At 43.4% G+C, this 16,868-nt stretch overlaps 1 protein-coding gene across 1 annotated transcript; it reads right to left on the reverse strand.

The window, feature by feature from the left end:
- Positions 1-7,950: 7,950 nt before the first annotated feature.
- LOC124147113 lies at positions 7,951-15,411 on the reverse strand. Its single transcript, XM_046517747.2, has 4 exons — positions 14,386-15,411; positions 10,667-10,900; positions 9,162-10,167; positions 7,951-8,881 (listed from the first exon to the last, which is right to left on the reverse strand). Exons 1-4 carry the CDS (start codon positions 14,810-14,812, stop codon positions 8,860-8,862), a joined length of 1,689 nt encoding a protein of 562 aa, XP_046373703.2. The 5' UTR covers positions 14,813-15,411; the 3' UTR covers positions 7,951-8,859.
- Between the last annotated feature and the right edge of the window lie 1,457 nt (positions 15,412-16,868).

The raw sequence follows: 16,868 nt of genomic DNA on the forward strand, positions 1-16,868 counted from the left end.
TCTGAGCGGACAGTGTAATTCACTAAGTAAACTTTACAAACTATTTCTGTGTGTGCGCGGTGTGTATATTTTTATGATGGCAAAGGTAAAGCATTTGGAAAAGATTAAAATAGAATATTAAGTAATACGATGTTACAGAAACGGGCAGTGAATAAACAAGACAGTTCAATCACTAAACATTCATTATTCACAGCAAATATAAGGGACAGGAGACCCATGAAAAATATTCTCCATGTATTCATACCACATATATGTTTGTCTGACTGTTTAACGAAGCCACAGTATTCCAGCTATATGACGGCGGTCTGTAAATTATCGAGTCTGGACCAGACAATCTAGTCATTGACATCATGAGCATTGCTCTACGCAATTGGGATACGATTAAATGCATCTTACAAGTCGGAAAGCCTGGGTTGATGAAGACCAATTCTATACCCGGGGCTTCAAAGTGTATCATATAATGTTGAGTAATAAAAGCCTTGTAGTATATCGGTAATGTATGTGGGGTGAGGTGAAATGGGGTTTGACGTCGCGTCCAAGATGTTTGTACTTATTTAGCGACGTGCATGCAAGTGTGTGTGTGGCTGCTTGTACTAGCCCGGACTGAAGCCGATTTATTGTGCCAGCCCACTGAGATACCATACCGCAGTGTAACATGAATACCCCATTCAGACACAGTATACCGACTCCGAGCCGACCAGTCGTTGTTTTAGCAACTTAATGCCGAGCGCCAGACAGGGTTACAACTAGACTAACACTTTGTCAATGGAACATGTCTTTAAAATAATAAAAATATTTTCCCGAAAGAACCTTTCCTCTTCTGCTGTTTTCTGCTGTGGAATCAAGCAAGCTAGACTTGGTTAGTTTGATCTAGACTTGCCTAGGCTTTTAGTTAAAAAAATACCTAAGAAATATAAATTCCACAGTCATGGTGCAGGACTAGGTTACAACCAGTACCATGTTTTAACGTCTCTAAGTATGATCCGGCCGGGATTGAACCTCGCTCTCCTGGCGGCCGCTCTACCACTAGACCACGGAGGCGGTCTGTAATGTGTGTGAGAAGGACGCCTGTCCACAAAGTCCCGTGATGATGCAGGTGAACATGGGTGTGAGTTTGGTATTCTAAAGGTGTTCTGTCCACATAACATTGAAACAGTTTTAGGCATTTAACGGAAATAATCTTTGTTCAAATTCTTATCAATTGTAGCACAATAATATTACCATATAAATGGTGTAGCGCAATGATGCAATATAGCGCAATATACACTTTAATATTATTATTATTATTATTATTATTATTTTTATTATTATTATTAAAAAAAGTTTCCATTTCATAGGACGGTGGGATAGCCAAGTGGTTAAGCGTTAGTTTGTCACGCCGAAGCCCCGAATTCGATTCCCCACAAGATAAATTGTGTGAAGCCCATTCCTGGTGTACCGCGCCGTGATACACACGCTCATAACCAGTTAGCAATATGTTGGCACATGGATGCATAACTGGTTAGAAGTCATGCAATTCATCTGTTTCCGATTAGGTATAATTTGAAACAAATATCAAATCACTATGGCTAACTTCGGGTTTACTGTGAACTCTCCAATGTGAAAAGGGTCGGCCGTTTAAAAAGATAGTTAGACCTGTGTTGGTCCCGTGTGAAATGTGATGACAAAGCACAAATCTATTGCCAACAATTCTTTATCAGTGCAGCTGATACAAATAGGCTGTTAAAATAAATATAAACAACCTCTCGCGAGATAGTACAGACCCTGTGGGTCGGTGTAAATTTGCGAATTACTCAAGTCAACAGAGCAGGGAGGCCAGCCCGCCGCACCTTGTGTTAGCGCCGCCTACAGCAGCGTGGTCAAGTGTTAGTGTTGGCACATTCACATTTAATATTTACTGTCTCTACAATCACGCTCAGGAAATCGTTTTGCACTAGCTTGTCGGTGCATGCTGTTTGCGTCGGTGCAGCGCCGACGTATGCAGTGTTGTTGTTGTTGTTGTTGTTTGTTGTTTAACGCCGCACTCAGCAATATTCCATCTTTATCAAGGCGGTTTGTAAGTAATCGAGTCTGGACCAGAAATTCAGTGATTGGCATCATGAGCATCTACGCTATTGGGATACGAAGACATGCAGCAACCAAGTCAGCCAACCTGCCCACCCGATCCCGTTGGTCGCCTCTTACGACAAGCATAGTCGCCTTTTACGACAAGCATGGGTTGCTGAAGACCTATTCTACCCCGGATCTTCACGGGGGGAGACAAGCATGGGTTTCTGAAGACCTATTCTAACCCGGATCGTCGCGGGTCACAAATGTAGTGGAAACTGTAGTGAGTGAGTGTGATTTTACGCCACTTTTTGTCAAATAAATGGGCTCCATTTATATTCACTTGAAGACTTCAAGTGATATTAGATTGGATCGATGCACAAACCAAAATACTAGTATGTTGTGTGAATGTATGCTCATAAACGCATCACATGTGACGTCATAGATCCATGACTCGAGATGCAGCATTTGTCTGTTGTGCAGGATTAGCGTGTCAAGTTGGAAATCACGTGCAGCATATCGTGATAAGAATAAAGCCACCCTATGGTAACACTTGACTGATTGTTAGTTTTGTCATTAATTGGTACACGTTGGAAACATCTCTTCTTAAGGTACATCCTTCTCTATATGTTTTTATAGTTCGCGTTTCTTTTGGCGGTGAGTATATCATAACCATGTGGGAATTGAACCCAGGGTCTTCGGTGTGACGAGTGAACGCTTTAACCACTAGGCTACCCAAGCGCGCCCTGAATACAGTATGATATGTTCTGTTCGTTTGTTTGTTTGTTGTTTAACGCCGCACTCAGCAATATTCCAGCTGTATGACGGCGGTCTGTGAATATTCGAGTATGGACCAGACAATCCAGTGACATCATGAGCATCGATCCACGCAATTGGGATACGATCATATCCATCAACCAAGTCAGCGAGCCTGGCCACCCGATCCCTTTAGTCGCCCCAGACGACAAACATAGTTGCCTTCAACAGCAAGCATGGGTTGCTGAAGACCTATTCCACCCGGATAAGTTCACACCCTACATCAATCCAGCGACATGCAGGAATGGATGTTACACAAGACTCGAGTATGGTCGACGTCCAATTAAAATTTCTCCCTGCTTCATGACTGAATCATGTCAGAAAAAAGGATAGGCAATGTCATGTATTTCCGTCTGGCCTTATAGTCCTTGTTTAGCTCAATGTTGAAATGTCACCTGGGTCAAAATGAAGTAACCCCAGTGTCGACTCCACCATGGTCAAATACTGTAAATGGCAATTAGAAATGTCACATATATTTCTTCTGATAAATCCATCCTCATAGGAAATGAATATGTTTGACGAATAACGCAGATACAATCAATCCTTTATGCTTTGATGCAAAGTCCTATACATTCCGGCGTCTCGGAATTGAAGAACATGTTCTAGACGCATGGCAATGAACGCATGGAGGACAATGAAACATGTGAATCATTGCGTGGGACAACCGCCTTGAGTGTGTGCATGCTGCTGTTGCAGTGTTAAATAGAGTCACGTTTATTGCGACTTTTCTTAGAACGACGACACACGTTGTAGCTTGGTGTCTGGTTGTTCATTGCTTTTTATGATATCGTTTGTGTTTGGATACAGGAAACATATTTGGTCTCAACACACATAAACTAGATCTTATGAAAGCAATTTGAATAAAGACACAAGCTAGAACTTTTGAATGTCATTTTTATATAATTTCAGGCATAACCTGTAGCATTATTTTCATGTGAGTGGAAGCTGTGGGGTTTCTGCTTAACATAGCTGGAACAGTTGGGACTGCAAGTCTCGTATTTTAAAGTCAAATCCAGGTTTGTCAATATGTTTCTGGGCAGCCGTGATATTTAGGCGCTTGAAATATATCTGGCTCACAAACTCCTTTACAAGCGTTGTAACGAAAAGGCAGTTAAAGTACAGTGTTCGTGTTGTACTTGTCTAAGTATAACAACTACATTTTTAAGTAAGGATAAAATTTATGGATGAACAACTTCTTCATTTCAATTAAGAGCGACGTTTCGGTGTAGGTTCTAACATCGTTATCAAGCAAGTGATCACGGTGTTAGAACCTACACTGAAACGTCGCTCTTAATTGTAATGAAGAAAGTTGTTCATCCATATATTCTTATCCTACTTAGTACTCCAACTTCTAAATGCCTATCAAAGAAACTACATATTGCCTCGATGTGTTTGTTACAAAATATCCCATTCGTAGTTTCCTAAAACCTTAAGTTGAGACAAGATCACTCCAAACCTGATGTACCCAAACTACTTCAGTGAGTGAGTGAGTTTGGTTTTACGCCGCTTTAAGCAATATTCCAGCAATATCACGACGGGGGACACCAGAAATGGGCTTCACACATTGTACCCATGTTTGGAATCGAACCCGGGTCTTCGGCTTTAACCACTACCCGACCGCCCCCTAAACTACTCCAAGGCCCCGACAGAGGTCAAGCCACACGCAGATTACACACGGCAACCTACTACTTCCATCCACACGACATGCCAGGGAGAGACGAAACGGGACTACGTGCTTACTTCGGTTGTTGTTTGACACCGCACTGTACAACTGATACAACATCTATATGACAGTGCAAATACTCGAATCTGGACCAGACAATCCAGTGATTGATATTATGAGCATCGATCCACGTCGTCAGGTTACAATGACCCCCATCCATTATCTCTTACGATCACCATATGTAGCTGGGGATCACACAAGTAACCAACTACTGGAGTTATTGGGCGCAGCGGGGTACCCTAGTGATTAAAGCGTTCGCTCGTCTCGCCGAAGGTGTAGGTTCGATTCCCTACATGGCTATAATGTGTGAAGCCCATTTCTGGTGTCCCCTGATGTGATATTGCTGGAATTTTGCTAAAAGGGCGTTAAACGCAACTCATTAACTCACTCACTTGATTTGTTTGTTTGTTTGTTTGTATAACGCCGCACTCAGCAATATTCCAGCTGTATGACGGTGGCATGTACATAATCGAGTGTGGCCCGACAATCCAGTGATTGGTATTGTGAACAACGAACCACGTCGTCGGGTTCCGATGACACACCATCAACCACGTCATCGAGCCTGACCACACGATCCATCTGGTCATCGAGCCGGACCACACGATCCTTCTGGTCATCGAGCCGGACCACACGATCCATCTGGTCATCGAGCCGGACCACACGATCCATCTGGTCACCGAGCCTGACCACACGATCCATCTGGTCATCGAGCCGGACCACACGATCCATCTGGTCATCGAGCCTGACCACACGATCCATTTGGCCGCCTCTTACGACCAGCAGAGGTTGCTGAGGACCAATTCTAACACGGAATCCTCTGAAAATCTCTTAAAACAACAGCGTTAGTCACACTGGTCACATATTGAGAGATAAAAGCTTATGTTTGATCTTGACATGTCTCGGACAACGCTTATGTTTGATTTTGACATGTCTCGGACAACGCTTATGTTTGATCTTGACATGTCTCGGACAACGCTTATGTTTGATCTTGACATGTCTCGGACAACACTTATGTTTGATCTTGACATGTCTCGGACAACGCTTATGTTTGATCTTGACATGTCTCGGACAACGCTTATGTTTGATCTTGACATGTCTTGGACAACGCTTATGTTTGATTTTGACATGTCTCGGACAACGCTTATGTTTGATCTTGACATGTCTTGGACAACGCTTATGTTTGATTTTGACATGTCTCGGACAACACTTATGTTTGGTCTTGATATCTCTCAGGCAATGCTTATGTTTCATCTTGACATGTCTCGGACAACTCTTATGCATGACCTCGACATGTCTCGGACAACGCTTATGTTTCATCTTGACATGTCTCGGACAACGGTTATGCATGATCTTGACATGTCTTGGACAACGCTTATGTTTGATCATGACTTGTCTCGGACAACGCTTATGTTTGATCTTTCACATGTCTTGGACAACACTTATGTTTGATCATGACTTGTCTCGGACAACGCTTATGTTTGATCTTGACTTGTCTCGGACAACGCTTATGTTTGATCTTGACTTGTCTCGGACAACGCTTATGTTTGATCATGACTTGTCTCGGACAACGCTTATGTTTGATCTTGACATGTCTTGGGCAACGCTTATGTTTGATCATGACTTGTCTCGGACAACGCTTATGTTTGATCTTGACATGTCTTGGACAACGCTTATGTTTGATCTTGACATGTCTTGGGCAACGCTTATGTTTGATCATGACTTGTCTCGGACAACGCTTATGTTTGATCTTGACATGTCTTGGACAACGCTTATGTTTGATCATGACTTGCCTCGGACAACGCTTATGTTTGATATTGACATGTTTTAGACAACACATATGTTTGATCACGGCAAGTCTCGTCCAATGTTTGACTATACACTGATGTCATATCTCGTACAATATTTTCATTGTATGATCTTGACGTGCCTTGCACAGGGTTTTAATAATTCATGACCTGTCTCGTGCAACGCTTACAGTTTGATCACGACATGTCTCCAAGAGCGGTTATTGTAATTTGTAAGTTCAAGATATGTCACGTACAACGCTATAGTGTAAGATTTTTGCATAAATACTCTCACTTGCTACTTTCATCACAACGAATACATGACCGCCCATAGTGCATGATGGAAACCTTGGTGACAACACCATAGAGGCTGGGTCGCAAGCAAGTGTGTTACCATGTTGCCATTACCATCTCAGATTAACGCTGACATTGGTATTGTTGAAATAATTCCAAGCCAAAACCAGGAGGCTGATATTGTCCGGTCGTGTTTCAGTGATTTATGTTCGGTCATAAATACCCCCTGAAGAAGACAAAGGGCTAAACACACAAGTGGTAAAGATTTAGCACAGCAACTATAAAACACAGAAACAACGTCGTTTAATAACATTATAAACGCTACAGCATTTTGAAGGGCGAGGAAACCCGCCTTCCACAGTTCTCGAGGCAGTGAACACGTCTTGCGTTGAGGCATGCATATTGTTACTATGTGTCAACTAGAGTGTATGAACATGCCTCCACTTACTCTCCGAACACCTAGTGAGTGAGTGAGTGAGTGAGTTGGGTTTATCACTGTGTGCCCCGTACGTCCTCTAGGTAACACTATTTAGCTTGAAGATACACGGATGTTGATATAATAATAATCTAGAACTCAATGACATGATTCACTCTTAAGTACAAATTCAAAATCATTGATTTCTACTACCTTGAATTAACGTGTTCTGTTTAATGTTAGTATAGTATTCACTGACTAGGGTATTTTGTCCATGCCGAGTGAGTGAGTGAGTGAGTATGGATTTGAGCGTCCTGTTTTCCAATATTCCAGCTTTATGACGGGCGTTCACATATTGCACCCACTTGAGGAATCCAAGCCGCATATTGATTATGAAGAGCTAACAGCTTTATATATACTAAAGCAGTTGGTGAATTCCAAAACAAATAACAGTGCTGTGTTTCTGCACCGTTCTGAGTCTGAAATGTTATAATGGTCATATCACATACTTATGAGATATCAGAGTTATACTTGACCTTCAAATTTGAAAACATAAGCAGCTGAGATCTACCTCTGATGATCCCTACTGTCATACAGCTGGAATATTGCTGACTGCGGCCTAAAACATAAGACCAAATCCCCTGATTCTAAGTCCGTGGCATTACATTCTCCTTTCTAGCACTGAGTGAGTGAGTATGTTTTTACGCCGCTTTTAGCAATATTCCAGCAACATCACGCCGGGTGACAACAGAAATGGGCTTCACACATTGTACCCGTGTCGGGAATCGAACCCGGGCCTTCGCCGTGACGAGCGAACGCATTAACCCCCAGACCACCTCACCACCCTTCTCGAATTGAAAAAGACAAACGAATTGTGGCAACGTTTTTATTCAGTTTGCACATTTATATACATTCAGTTGCATCAGCGTGGGCTTGAAAAGCTACAAACATGGACGAAACATGAACACTGTCGTGGAGCGGGGGTGGGGAATCTTGTAGCAGAGAGAGTGTGGGAATAACGTCAGCTGGGTCACCGCCAAGGGCAGTAGTGGGAGGAGTATCACATCAACGCTTTACCTGGGCCAGGTGTACAGCCCTTGACATGCAGGTATATACACTACACTACAGTATCACATGAGGTACACAATGTACAAATGCATAGCACCGCTTTACTGTACACATTTCTGTACAAGGCTTGCTACGGACCGTCATCTCTTCTGTTTCACTCACTGATCAGATGGTACGTACACATTCTGTACAAATAACGTTGTCTTGTGATAAGTCATTTCTTGTGAAGTGTCTACAGGACCGATCAAAGTCCATTAACGACTGGAACAACTTGTGTCTGCATTAGAGATATGACAAGATCCATAAGTACGTTCTGATTGAGTGTCACACGAGTTTGGAACACAGGGCATCTCGTAGCTTCTTTCAACAGCCCATGTCTTGGTTTGTTTGGTCTGTGCCTTTTCATTTAAATACTTCAGGAGCTTTCTTCCAACGTATGTCTGTCGTGGTTGATTATCAGGTACTCTAATTACTTCAGAGTTGTGAAAAGATATGTAAGTTCCGAATGGGTAACACAAGTTTGTCCGTTAATACACATGATGAACACTCTAGGGTGCTAGTGTTGGCCTCCTTTAATCCATATGCAGGATATTCGAGAAGGTATTTGCGACTGGCCTTACACTTATACCAAACTGTTTAAATAACAAAAAACAGTTGTACTGCATGAGTTTTATTGGGATGGTTTGGCAGAGGAAGCCGGACGAGGGACGACGTCACGCCAACTGTAACAACGTACTGAAAAAGAAATAATTCATGTAGACATACAAACACAAGTTGAGAACCATACCAATCACAGCCACACACATAACTATGTAGTTTCTACGTATCTATTACTGAAAATATTTAAAAAACACGTATTCGTTTTACATCTAATTTTTCAAAACTATATCAGTTGGTTTTCAGCACCTGATACCATTTTCGCAAACGATGAAAATTTATTTATAACATTGGTTCAATGGAAAATCAATTGCAGCAGATTTCTGTCTTTATTATAAGAAACAGGAAAATAGCCTACCAGTTACTTCTTTTGACCCCGCAAGGTGAACAGATATTGGTTGGGAAATCGCACTCTCTGGTCGTTGGGTTGAAGTAGAAACCGCCCTGTCGTAACGAACACTTGCCGTAGCCCCTGAACATCTCGTTCTCGCACGCGTAGTAGTACTGGCACCCCCTCAGTGGGGCAGGGTAGGCCCCGTCAAGTTTTCCCAGACAAGACGGAGCAAGGCCGCAGGGGGGAGGGGTGTTGTTGACAACGTCGCATTTTCCAGTGACGTGGTTGAAGACGAGGCCGTTCCGACATTCGTCGATATGCACGACGAAGTTTCGATGGCAGCGGTAGTAGGACATGCAGTGGTTCCTCACGTCGGCGTAGTTGCCATCCCTTTTGTTGAAGCAGATGTTGGGTTCATCTCCGCACGGGGCTGGGATTTGAAGGGAGAATTTGCATTTACCCTTTGCTGGACTGAAGGAACCGTACGGGCAGCGCATGTACCCCATCATCTGGCCGTGTTTGCAGTGGTGGTACATGGTGCAGCGGCCGAAGGGGTCAGCATAGAAGCCATCTTGTACCCCGTGGCAGAAGTCAATGGTTGTGTTGCCACATGGCGCTGTAGCCGTGTCAAAAGCACATCTCTGGTGGATCGGGTCAAACACCTCCCCTTCTCCGCATGTACCGTGTTCGGCAAACTTCCCTTCGGTGCATCTGAAGTAGGCGTCACATCGGCCTGTCTCATCTGGGTAGTAACCATTGTGACGTCCGATACAAGATGGTTGGGTGCCGCCATTTTGTTTCGGTATGTCCATCAACCTCTCGCATTTTCTCGTGCCAGGGGAGAAGATGGGCGTGTCTTCAGGGCAGTCCTTCTGGTCCACCGTTCTGTTGGACTCACAGACGAGGTATTTAGGGGTCCACTCGCGATCTGGGAATGGGTGGTTTCCGTCCTCCAGCCCCACACAACTGCCGTGGCGGACGGGGCAGGGGAGGCACGGGCTCTGGTGGCATTGGTTCATCCGGTACTCGCCTGGAACACAACATGACAATGTAACCCTACCAGGAAACCTAAGGGCATTTTTAGTGCAACTGATATTGTATTATTATGCAACTGTCTTTCGCGAGCACAAGTTTGTATTATTCTATACATCATCAGCTGAAGTCACAGATACAGGGTACAGGATTACATGGATGAAAGGGGAGGGGGGTAGCCTTGTGATTAAAGCGTCCATCGCAGTGCTAAAAATCCGGGTTCAAATCCCAACTGCGTGTCCATCAACCTTTTGCATGAATGTGTCAACTGCGTTCTTGCAGTCATTGAGTCAATTGCTAAGCTATCATTGCTTAAAAAGCTCCCCAAGCTAGAGATGTCATTAATGTTCTCAAGTTGATTAGTATGAGAGATGTTATTTTGATATTCAATCGATGTGCTTCTCACATGGTGCTAAGATATAATTGCTTAAAAAGCTCCCCAAGCTCTGTTCCTAAGTTGATTAGTGTGAGAAATGTAATTTTGATGTGCTACTTACATGGTGCTTGAAGGACCTTCCTGGCGCCACAGTCCACCTCCCTGAAGTGGGTGCACTCCCTGGTGCTGATGGAGAAGAGGTTGGGGTAGGGACACTCCTGGGTGAGGGGCTCAAGGTACGCCCAGTCCTCCTCCCGGGGGATGAGGGAGCAGTTGAAGTACCAGTGGCAGTACTCGGGGTGGGGAAGCAGCGTCTCCTGTTTGGTGAACACGCACGGGTGGTTCGGGTACACGCCTGGAAACAGATAGACGCTTGGTGAGCATAGTTTGTTTGTTTCTTTGTTGTTTAACGCCGCACTCAGCAATATTCCAGCTATATAATGGCGGTCTCTAAATAATCGAGTCTGGACCACACAATCCAGTGATTGGCATCATGAGCATCGATCCACGCAATTGGGATACGATGGCATGCATCAACCATGTCAGCGAGCCTGACAACCCGATCCCGTTAGTCGCCTCTTACCACAAGCGTCCTCGCTTTAACGGCAAGCATGGGTCGCTGAAGACCTATTCTTGCGCGGATCTTCACGGGTCTCAGTTCGCATTGGGTGATTACATGTTGACATGTTAAGATATATTCCCCATTTTCAACGTTACGCATGCACATGAACACATTTAATAATTTAGTATGGATTATCAGCTTGCTTCGGCAATTGTATTAAAGGAGTGGACCATTATTTAATTGTCTGTAATTACATATCAAGCCTCTAAGCGTCACCCAAAGATCGTATACATACTCCATATTCAGCAATAGAAATTGGCACTAGTCCTTGCCAAACTGCCCAATAGTTAAGGAATCATAAGGACTTGTAGAAATTTGCCATTTTTAAGGGGTTTGCTATATGTTATCATTATAAGGTCTAGTAGACTAAAAAAAAAAAATTCTACCGATGCATATTAATAATTTTGTGTGTACATTTGCTAAGATGACAAATATTTTACAAATGTTATTTTATGTTGTTTGTGCATTTGTTTTCATAATCTTACACATAACATTGTTCTCTATCCCGGCGGCTCCTCAGTGGCCTCGCTGTGCAGTATTCAAACAGAAAACTAAAGTGACAGCCCCGACAAGAGTTCAAACAAAGTTACATCCCCGCACTACACCATAAGAAGTCCAGGCACAGTTACACAACATGATTATAACGGGACTGTTTCAGGTGAACGTGTTTACATTCAACAAGGTCATACACGGACCTTCCACACTGCCGAACTCTGGTACACAATATCTCAACGGCTACGTGCTGGTGGCGAGGTCAGGGTCACGGTACGTTACGTTGCAGACGCTAAGTGGTCAAAACTAACACTTGCAATAAACACAAGGTGCTCTACGTGACCATTCAGGTAGCAACAATGTGCTGAGGGTCAATACTTGACCGTCATATCTAGGGGAGCCCAAACAGTGGGAGTGGATGGACAAATAACGTCAACTCAGGTTGGGCAATACTCATCATATTCACCTACGTGATGCTCCAGACGCAGAGAGTGATGATAAATTATTATATATCATCGGTAAACAAATCAAATTTTGCTGTTGGGGTTATTCTTTAAGATTTAACCATTGCTGCAAAATTTATACTTTTTTGGTTTATGGATAGAAAACAAAGGGCCGGTGTGTCGAATTATTAATTATACTTTTTAGAATACTTTCTTTTAACAAAGACGTGGATTTATGGGGTGGATAACTATTTGACAAAACCTTTAGAAATTTTAATGAATTTTCTTTTTGGATTCGAACAAGTCGACTTCGATTACGAACACATACGTGTGTTTCTGTCAACAAAGTTACATACAAACAAAAGAATATTCATCACCATATTTATTTACCACTTATCTATTTCTTCGAATTTTCTCATGAATATGAATTCTATCTTTTAAAGAGCCTACACATATTGCGCGTGAGTGATCCATTCACGTCATTTTCAGCGCTATTTTGCTTGTTACCCCAATGGAATCTGTTTCGTCCTATAATCGAGACTGGTTATTTTCTAGTGCTAACGTTTATGTTATACCCACGTCTGTATATTTTAAATTGTAAAAGACAGCCAATGATGCATTTTTCAGCAAACTACCATATGAGACATGAAATCGCTGTTTTAAATTTAGAACTATGGTGTCAACGTTATGGTAACATACTGAAAACACACCCAAACATCAACATGTCAAGTGAAAGTGATGGCAACAAACTCAGTGAAAATAATCGGACACTGCAGAAACTTGATGATAGCTGGTAGTAAACGACATACAGTGTTGTTTGTTCGTTTGTTTGTCTGTTTGTCTGTTCGTTCGTTCACTGTTTAACGCCGCAATATGTCAGCTATATCACCGCGGCCTGCAAATCATTAAGTCATTCTGAACATCGACCCATGCCGTCGGGGTACGATGCCATACCAGGTCGCCCAGCTTTACCACAAATGCATTTAGTCGCCTCCTACGACCAGCATCGATTGCTGGGGGTTGGGGCTATTCTTACCACAATCCCCATGTACAGGTTGAATGAGCATACACCCTAGGACAAATTATTACATTATTAATGCTCCACGTATTGTCGCTTGGCACCGGTTATCATTAGGTTCATGTGTCAGAGATTAGCTACTGTCCACCATTCACGGAGAAATATTAATACGTTAGCGATTTTCATATTTTCAGCGAAACGGAGTTAAACAAGACTGTATTTTATCTGTGGAATTATCTGGATTATACAGGGTGATGTATTAGAAGGACCCTCTGTGACCCTCTACATACACGAGGAAAACATTCATGAGTTGTCATGACAATCATCAGAAGTGCTTACCTATCTGACAAGTAAGAATCTTTCATAATGCTAAACGGAGATGTCGGGCTACAAGCGTCGCGATGGCGTATTTTAAATGATTTCAGGAATCGTGTTTCTTCAACCAAAACAGATTTTCTTGGGTCACGCATCTTTGAAAAGTGCACTTTCTGGTGGACCAAAGTTATCCCTCATATCTCGACCTTTCGGGAGTAGAAAATTATAGGTAATGAGAGTGTCATTTTCTCTGTTTGTTTGTTGTTTAACGCCGCACTCAGCAATATTACAGCTATATGACAGCAGTCTGTAAATAATCGAGTCTGGACCAGACAATACAGTGACTGACTACATGAGCATCGATCCACGCAATTGGGATACGATGACATGCATCAACCAAGTCAGCGCATCCCGTTCCCGATCCCGTTGACCACCCAATCCCGTTAGTCGCCTCTTACGACAAGCATAGACGCCTTTTACGGCAAGCATTGGTTGCTGTAGACCTATTCTACCCCGGATCTTCACGGGTCTGTTGTATATGTGTAGAAGTGGGGTTTTACAGTTCACCTTGAGACAACTACACACAAAATGTGATAACTATTGAGCTGATAAAAGTCTTGACCTAAACAATGTTCTTAAACAAAGTAGTCGGTGAAACTATACTCTTCCCACCTTAGGCGACCTCTCGTTCCAGTTCATGAAATGTGATAAAACATATTCGTGACAGCAATATACCCGATATGTTTCTAACAACTCTTATTGGCCGATAATATGATAATTGTTTTGGGGGGTGTAAGTTTCTTCAGTCAGAACGCTGGACATGTTGCGGGTCCAAATGAATAAATACGATTCTTCCATTCACAGAAAATGCTTGTTTTGAAACAGTGACTCCAAAAAATGATTTATGCCACCCCACGTTGCCAACGACTACAACCAGAACTTGTACTTACGTCTAATGGCTTCCTGTCGCTTATCCTCTGGGCTGGGGATACGCACGAGCGCGTCCATCCGGTCGGACACCGCGGCAAACCCACGTCTGCCGTTCATTGTGAAGCTGGCTGCTTCTGTGGAGGCATTTGAGGAGCTGGTGATGTTGCAGTCGTTCCAGCGGGAGTTGTCGGGGACGCAGTTCCTGCCGGAGACGGACCAGACGTAGTTGCGAGGACATGGCGGCATCTGGACTGAGCGCCCGGCTACACAGATGTAGTAGCGGTGACATGTGTCTGGGTCGCGGACCCACTGGACGCCATAGACTCGGCGACAAGGGTTGGGGGACTGTGCACGCCGCTTCCTCACGATCAGACTCAACTGGACAACGCCGATGACAGTGAGGATGATGAAGATGACGATGCACTTTTCACGCAAACGACTCATCATGCTGCACGTGCCCAGCTGACTCCCGGGCTTCTTGAATTTTGAAGCTATTTTGAAGTTTTGAGCAGATGCGGGGGTGAGGCTAAACTAGCACTTGGAGCAGTGCGTGGGAAGCAGATTCAGCCAGTAAGGTGCAAGATAGCAGTGCAGTAGTGCAGTAGCCAATCACTTTCTGTCTCTTTCCAAAAGTTCAGCAGCAGGACGCTAAGGTCAACTTGTCTCAAATACTCTTCGACGAAAGTTCGAAAGTTCGAGAAATATTCACAGCAACACCACTCCAAAGGTCAATCCAAGTTGAAACCAGTAGTGGATAAATCGTCTTGAAGTGTTTCCCACTTCAACTCCGATTGCAGTCGTTGATTTCCTATTCTGGCTAACCAGACGGCTGGTGTTAGACGGTTGAAGAACTCACGGCAGACGATATTTCATCCAATCGTTTTTTTATTTCCAATCAGTGCCCACTTATCGTCTGCTGGAGCCGTGGTTTGGCTCTGTCCCTAACGTCTGCTGGGCTTGCACTGGCGTGACACAGGAAAGACGGCGTTTTATAGTAGGGACAAGATGGTCAGATCTAGGATGGTCTTGGTCTCGTGTACACGACCGCCAGCGAGCAAGCTAGCCTGTAGGTACAAACATGGCCTCGGTATTAGTCGGCTTGTGTCAATTGGCTTCTTGTTTAGACTTCATCACGTTGGCGGGCCATACCGGACAAGTCACTTGTTCAGTATGTTTTAGGATGGACGGAATGTAAATTAGATTGTTGATACATTGAACCTTTTTTTCACCATTTCATTTTCAACACCATTGGTGTATTTCAAACCAATTGATATCGACATGTCCTCTGTAGCGTTCGGCCAGGACTGGGGTTGGCTTCATTGTTGTGGTGTGCACCGAGTTCTCACACCGACGATCAAGTAGAAGTAGCCATGTGTACGTATATATACATACAATAGAAACAGCCCAAGGACTATGGCCGTGTCGGTAAGTAGGTTCATTTGTGATTTTGCTTTGGGCGTGTGTACGGTACAATAAGGTCAAGAGACTTTAATTCATATAAGCGCATGGTATGCAGATTAAAACTGCTTTTGTTGTCGAAGATGTGCATTTGAAAACTAGCTTCGATCCAACGTTGACTCAAATGTATCCGACCCCTCCAAGTTAATGAATATTTATATCCTTTGTCATTAATTATCATTATGTATATATTATGCATTAGGGCATCTAAGGACTAAAAGAACGTTATAGATTTCAGCACTGTACCATTTTGTTGGAAGGTGAAGTGTTCCGGGTTTTGAGTTCAGGACTAATGAAACTAGAATCGTATTGCTTTCCAGTCGGAAGAAAATTACAAGCATTCATTGATGCCTTATTAATTCCCAGTCAGTAGGAACGTACATTGACAATTAGATCATTGTGCGTTTTGTGGCTGATATGTTTTGAGAAACTGATATCTTGTTTGGAGAGTGCCATTCGGAATATTATCTCCCTCAGTGCTAGGGCGACTCGTGAAGATCCGGGGTAGAATAGGTCTTTAGCAACCCATGCTTGCCGTAACAGGCGACTATGTTTGTCGTAAGAGGCGACTAACGGGATCGGGTGGTCAGGCTTGACTGATGCATGTCATCGTATCCCAATTGCGTAGATCGCTGCTCGTAATATCAATCACTGGATTGTGTGGTCCAGACTCGATTATTTACAGACCACCGTCATATAGCTGTAATATTGCTGAGTGCAGCGCTAAACAACAAACGAACAGTGCTCTGGCATATGTTGGAGAATATAAACAGCGAAATATATTCCCGAACGATTATCTAGAGTCACATATGGACATATTAATTGTTTATGTTTCGGGGGTAGATCAGATAAAAACGGAAGAGTTATTCCTTTGTGCTGACCTGAAGTCAGTCCATGAGAGTCTCTATTGAAACTATTACAGAGTTGGGTAGTTGGTGCATCGTGGTGATCAGAGACTTCGCTCGTTAGCACATAACAGTGTTCGATCACCTTCATACATACGGGAAGCTCAAATCTTTGTGTCGCCCGCATTGGGTTATCTCCG

This window comes from Haliotis rufescens, unplaced genomic scaffold (genome assembly GCF_023055435.1).
Source record: "Haliotis rufescens isolate VD_foot unplaced genomic scaffold, xgHalRufe1.0.p SCAF_1, whole genome shotgun sequence".
In the NCBI taxonomy this organism is placed as follows: Eukaryota; Metazoa; Mollusca; class Gastropoda; order Lepetellida; family Haliotidae; genus Haliotis; species Haliotis rufescens.

Bases quoted from the DNA above. Each gene is read 5' to 3' on its own strand.
- LOC124147113 (XM_046517747.2), bottom strand. From the start codon at position 14,812: ATGATGAGTCGTTTGCGTGAAAAGTGCATCGTCATCTTCATCATCCTC. The intron at 10,901-14,385 runs GTAAGTACAAGT...ATCTGTTTCCAG, and splicing joins GCGACAGGAAGCCATTAGAC to GCGTGTACCCGAACCACCCG. The intron at 10,168-10,666 runs GTAAGTAGCACA...GTTGTGTTCCAG, and splicing joins GAAGGTCCTTCAAGCACCAT to GCGAGTACCGGATGAACCAA.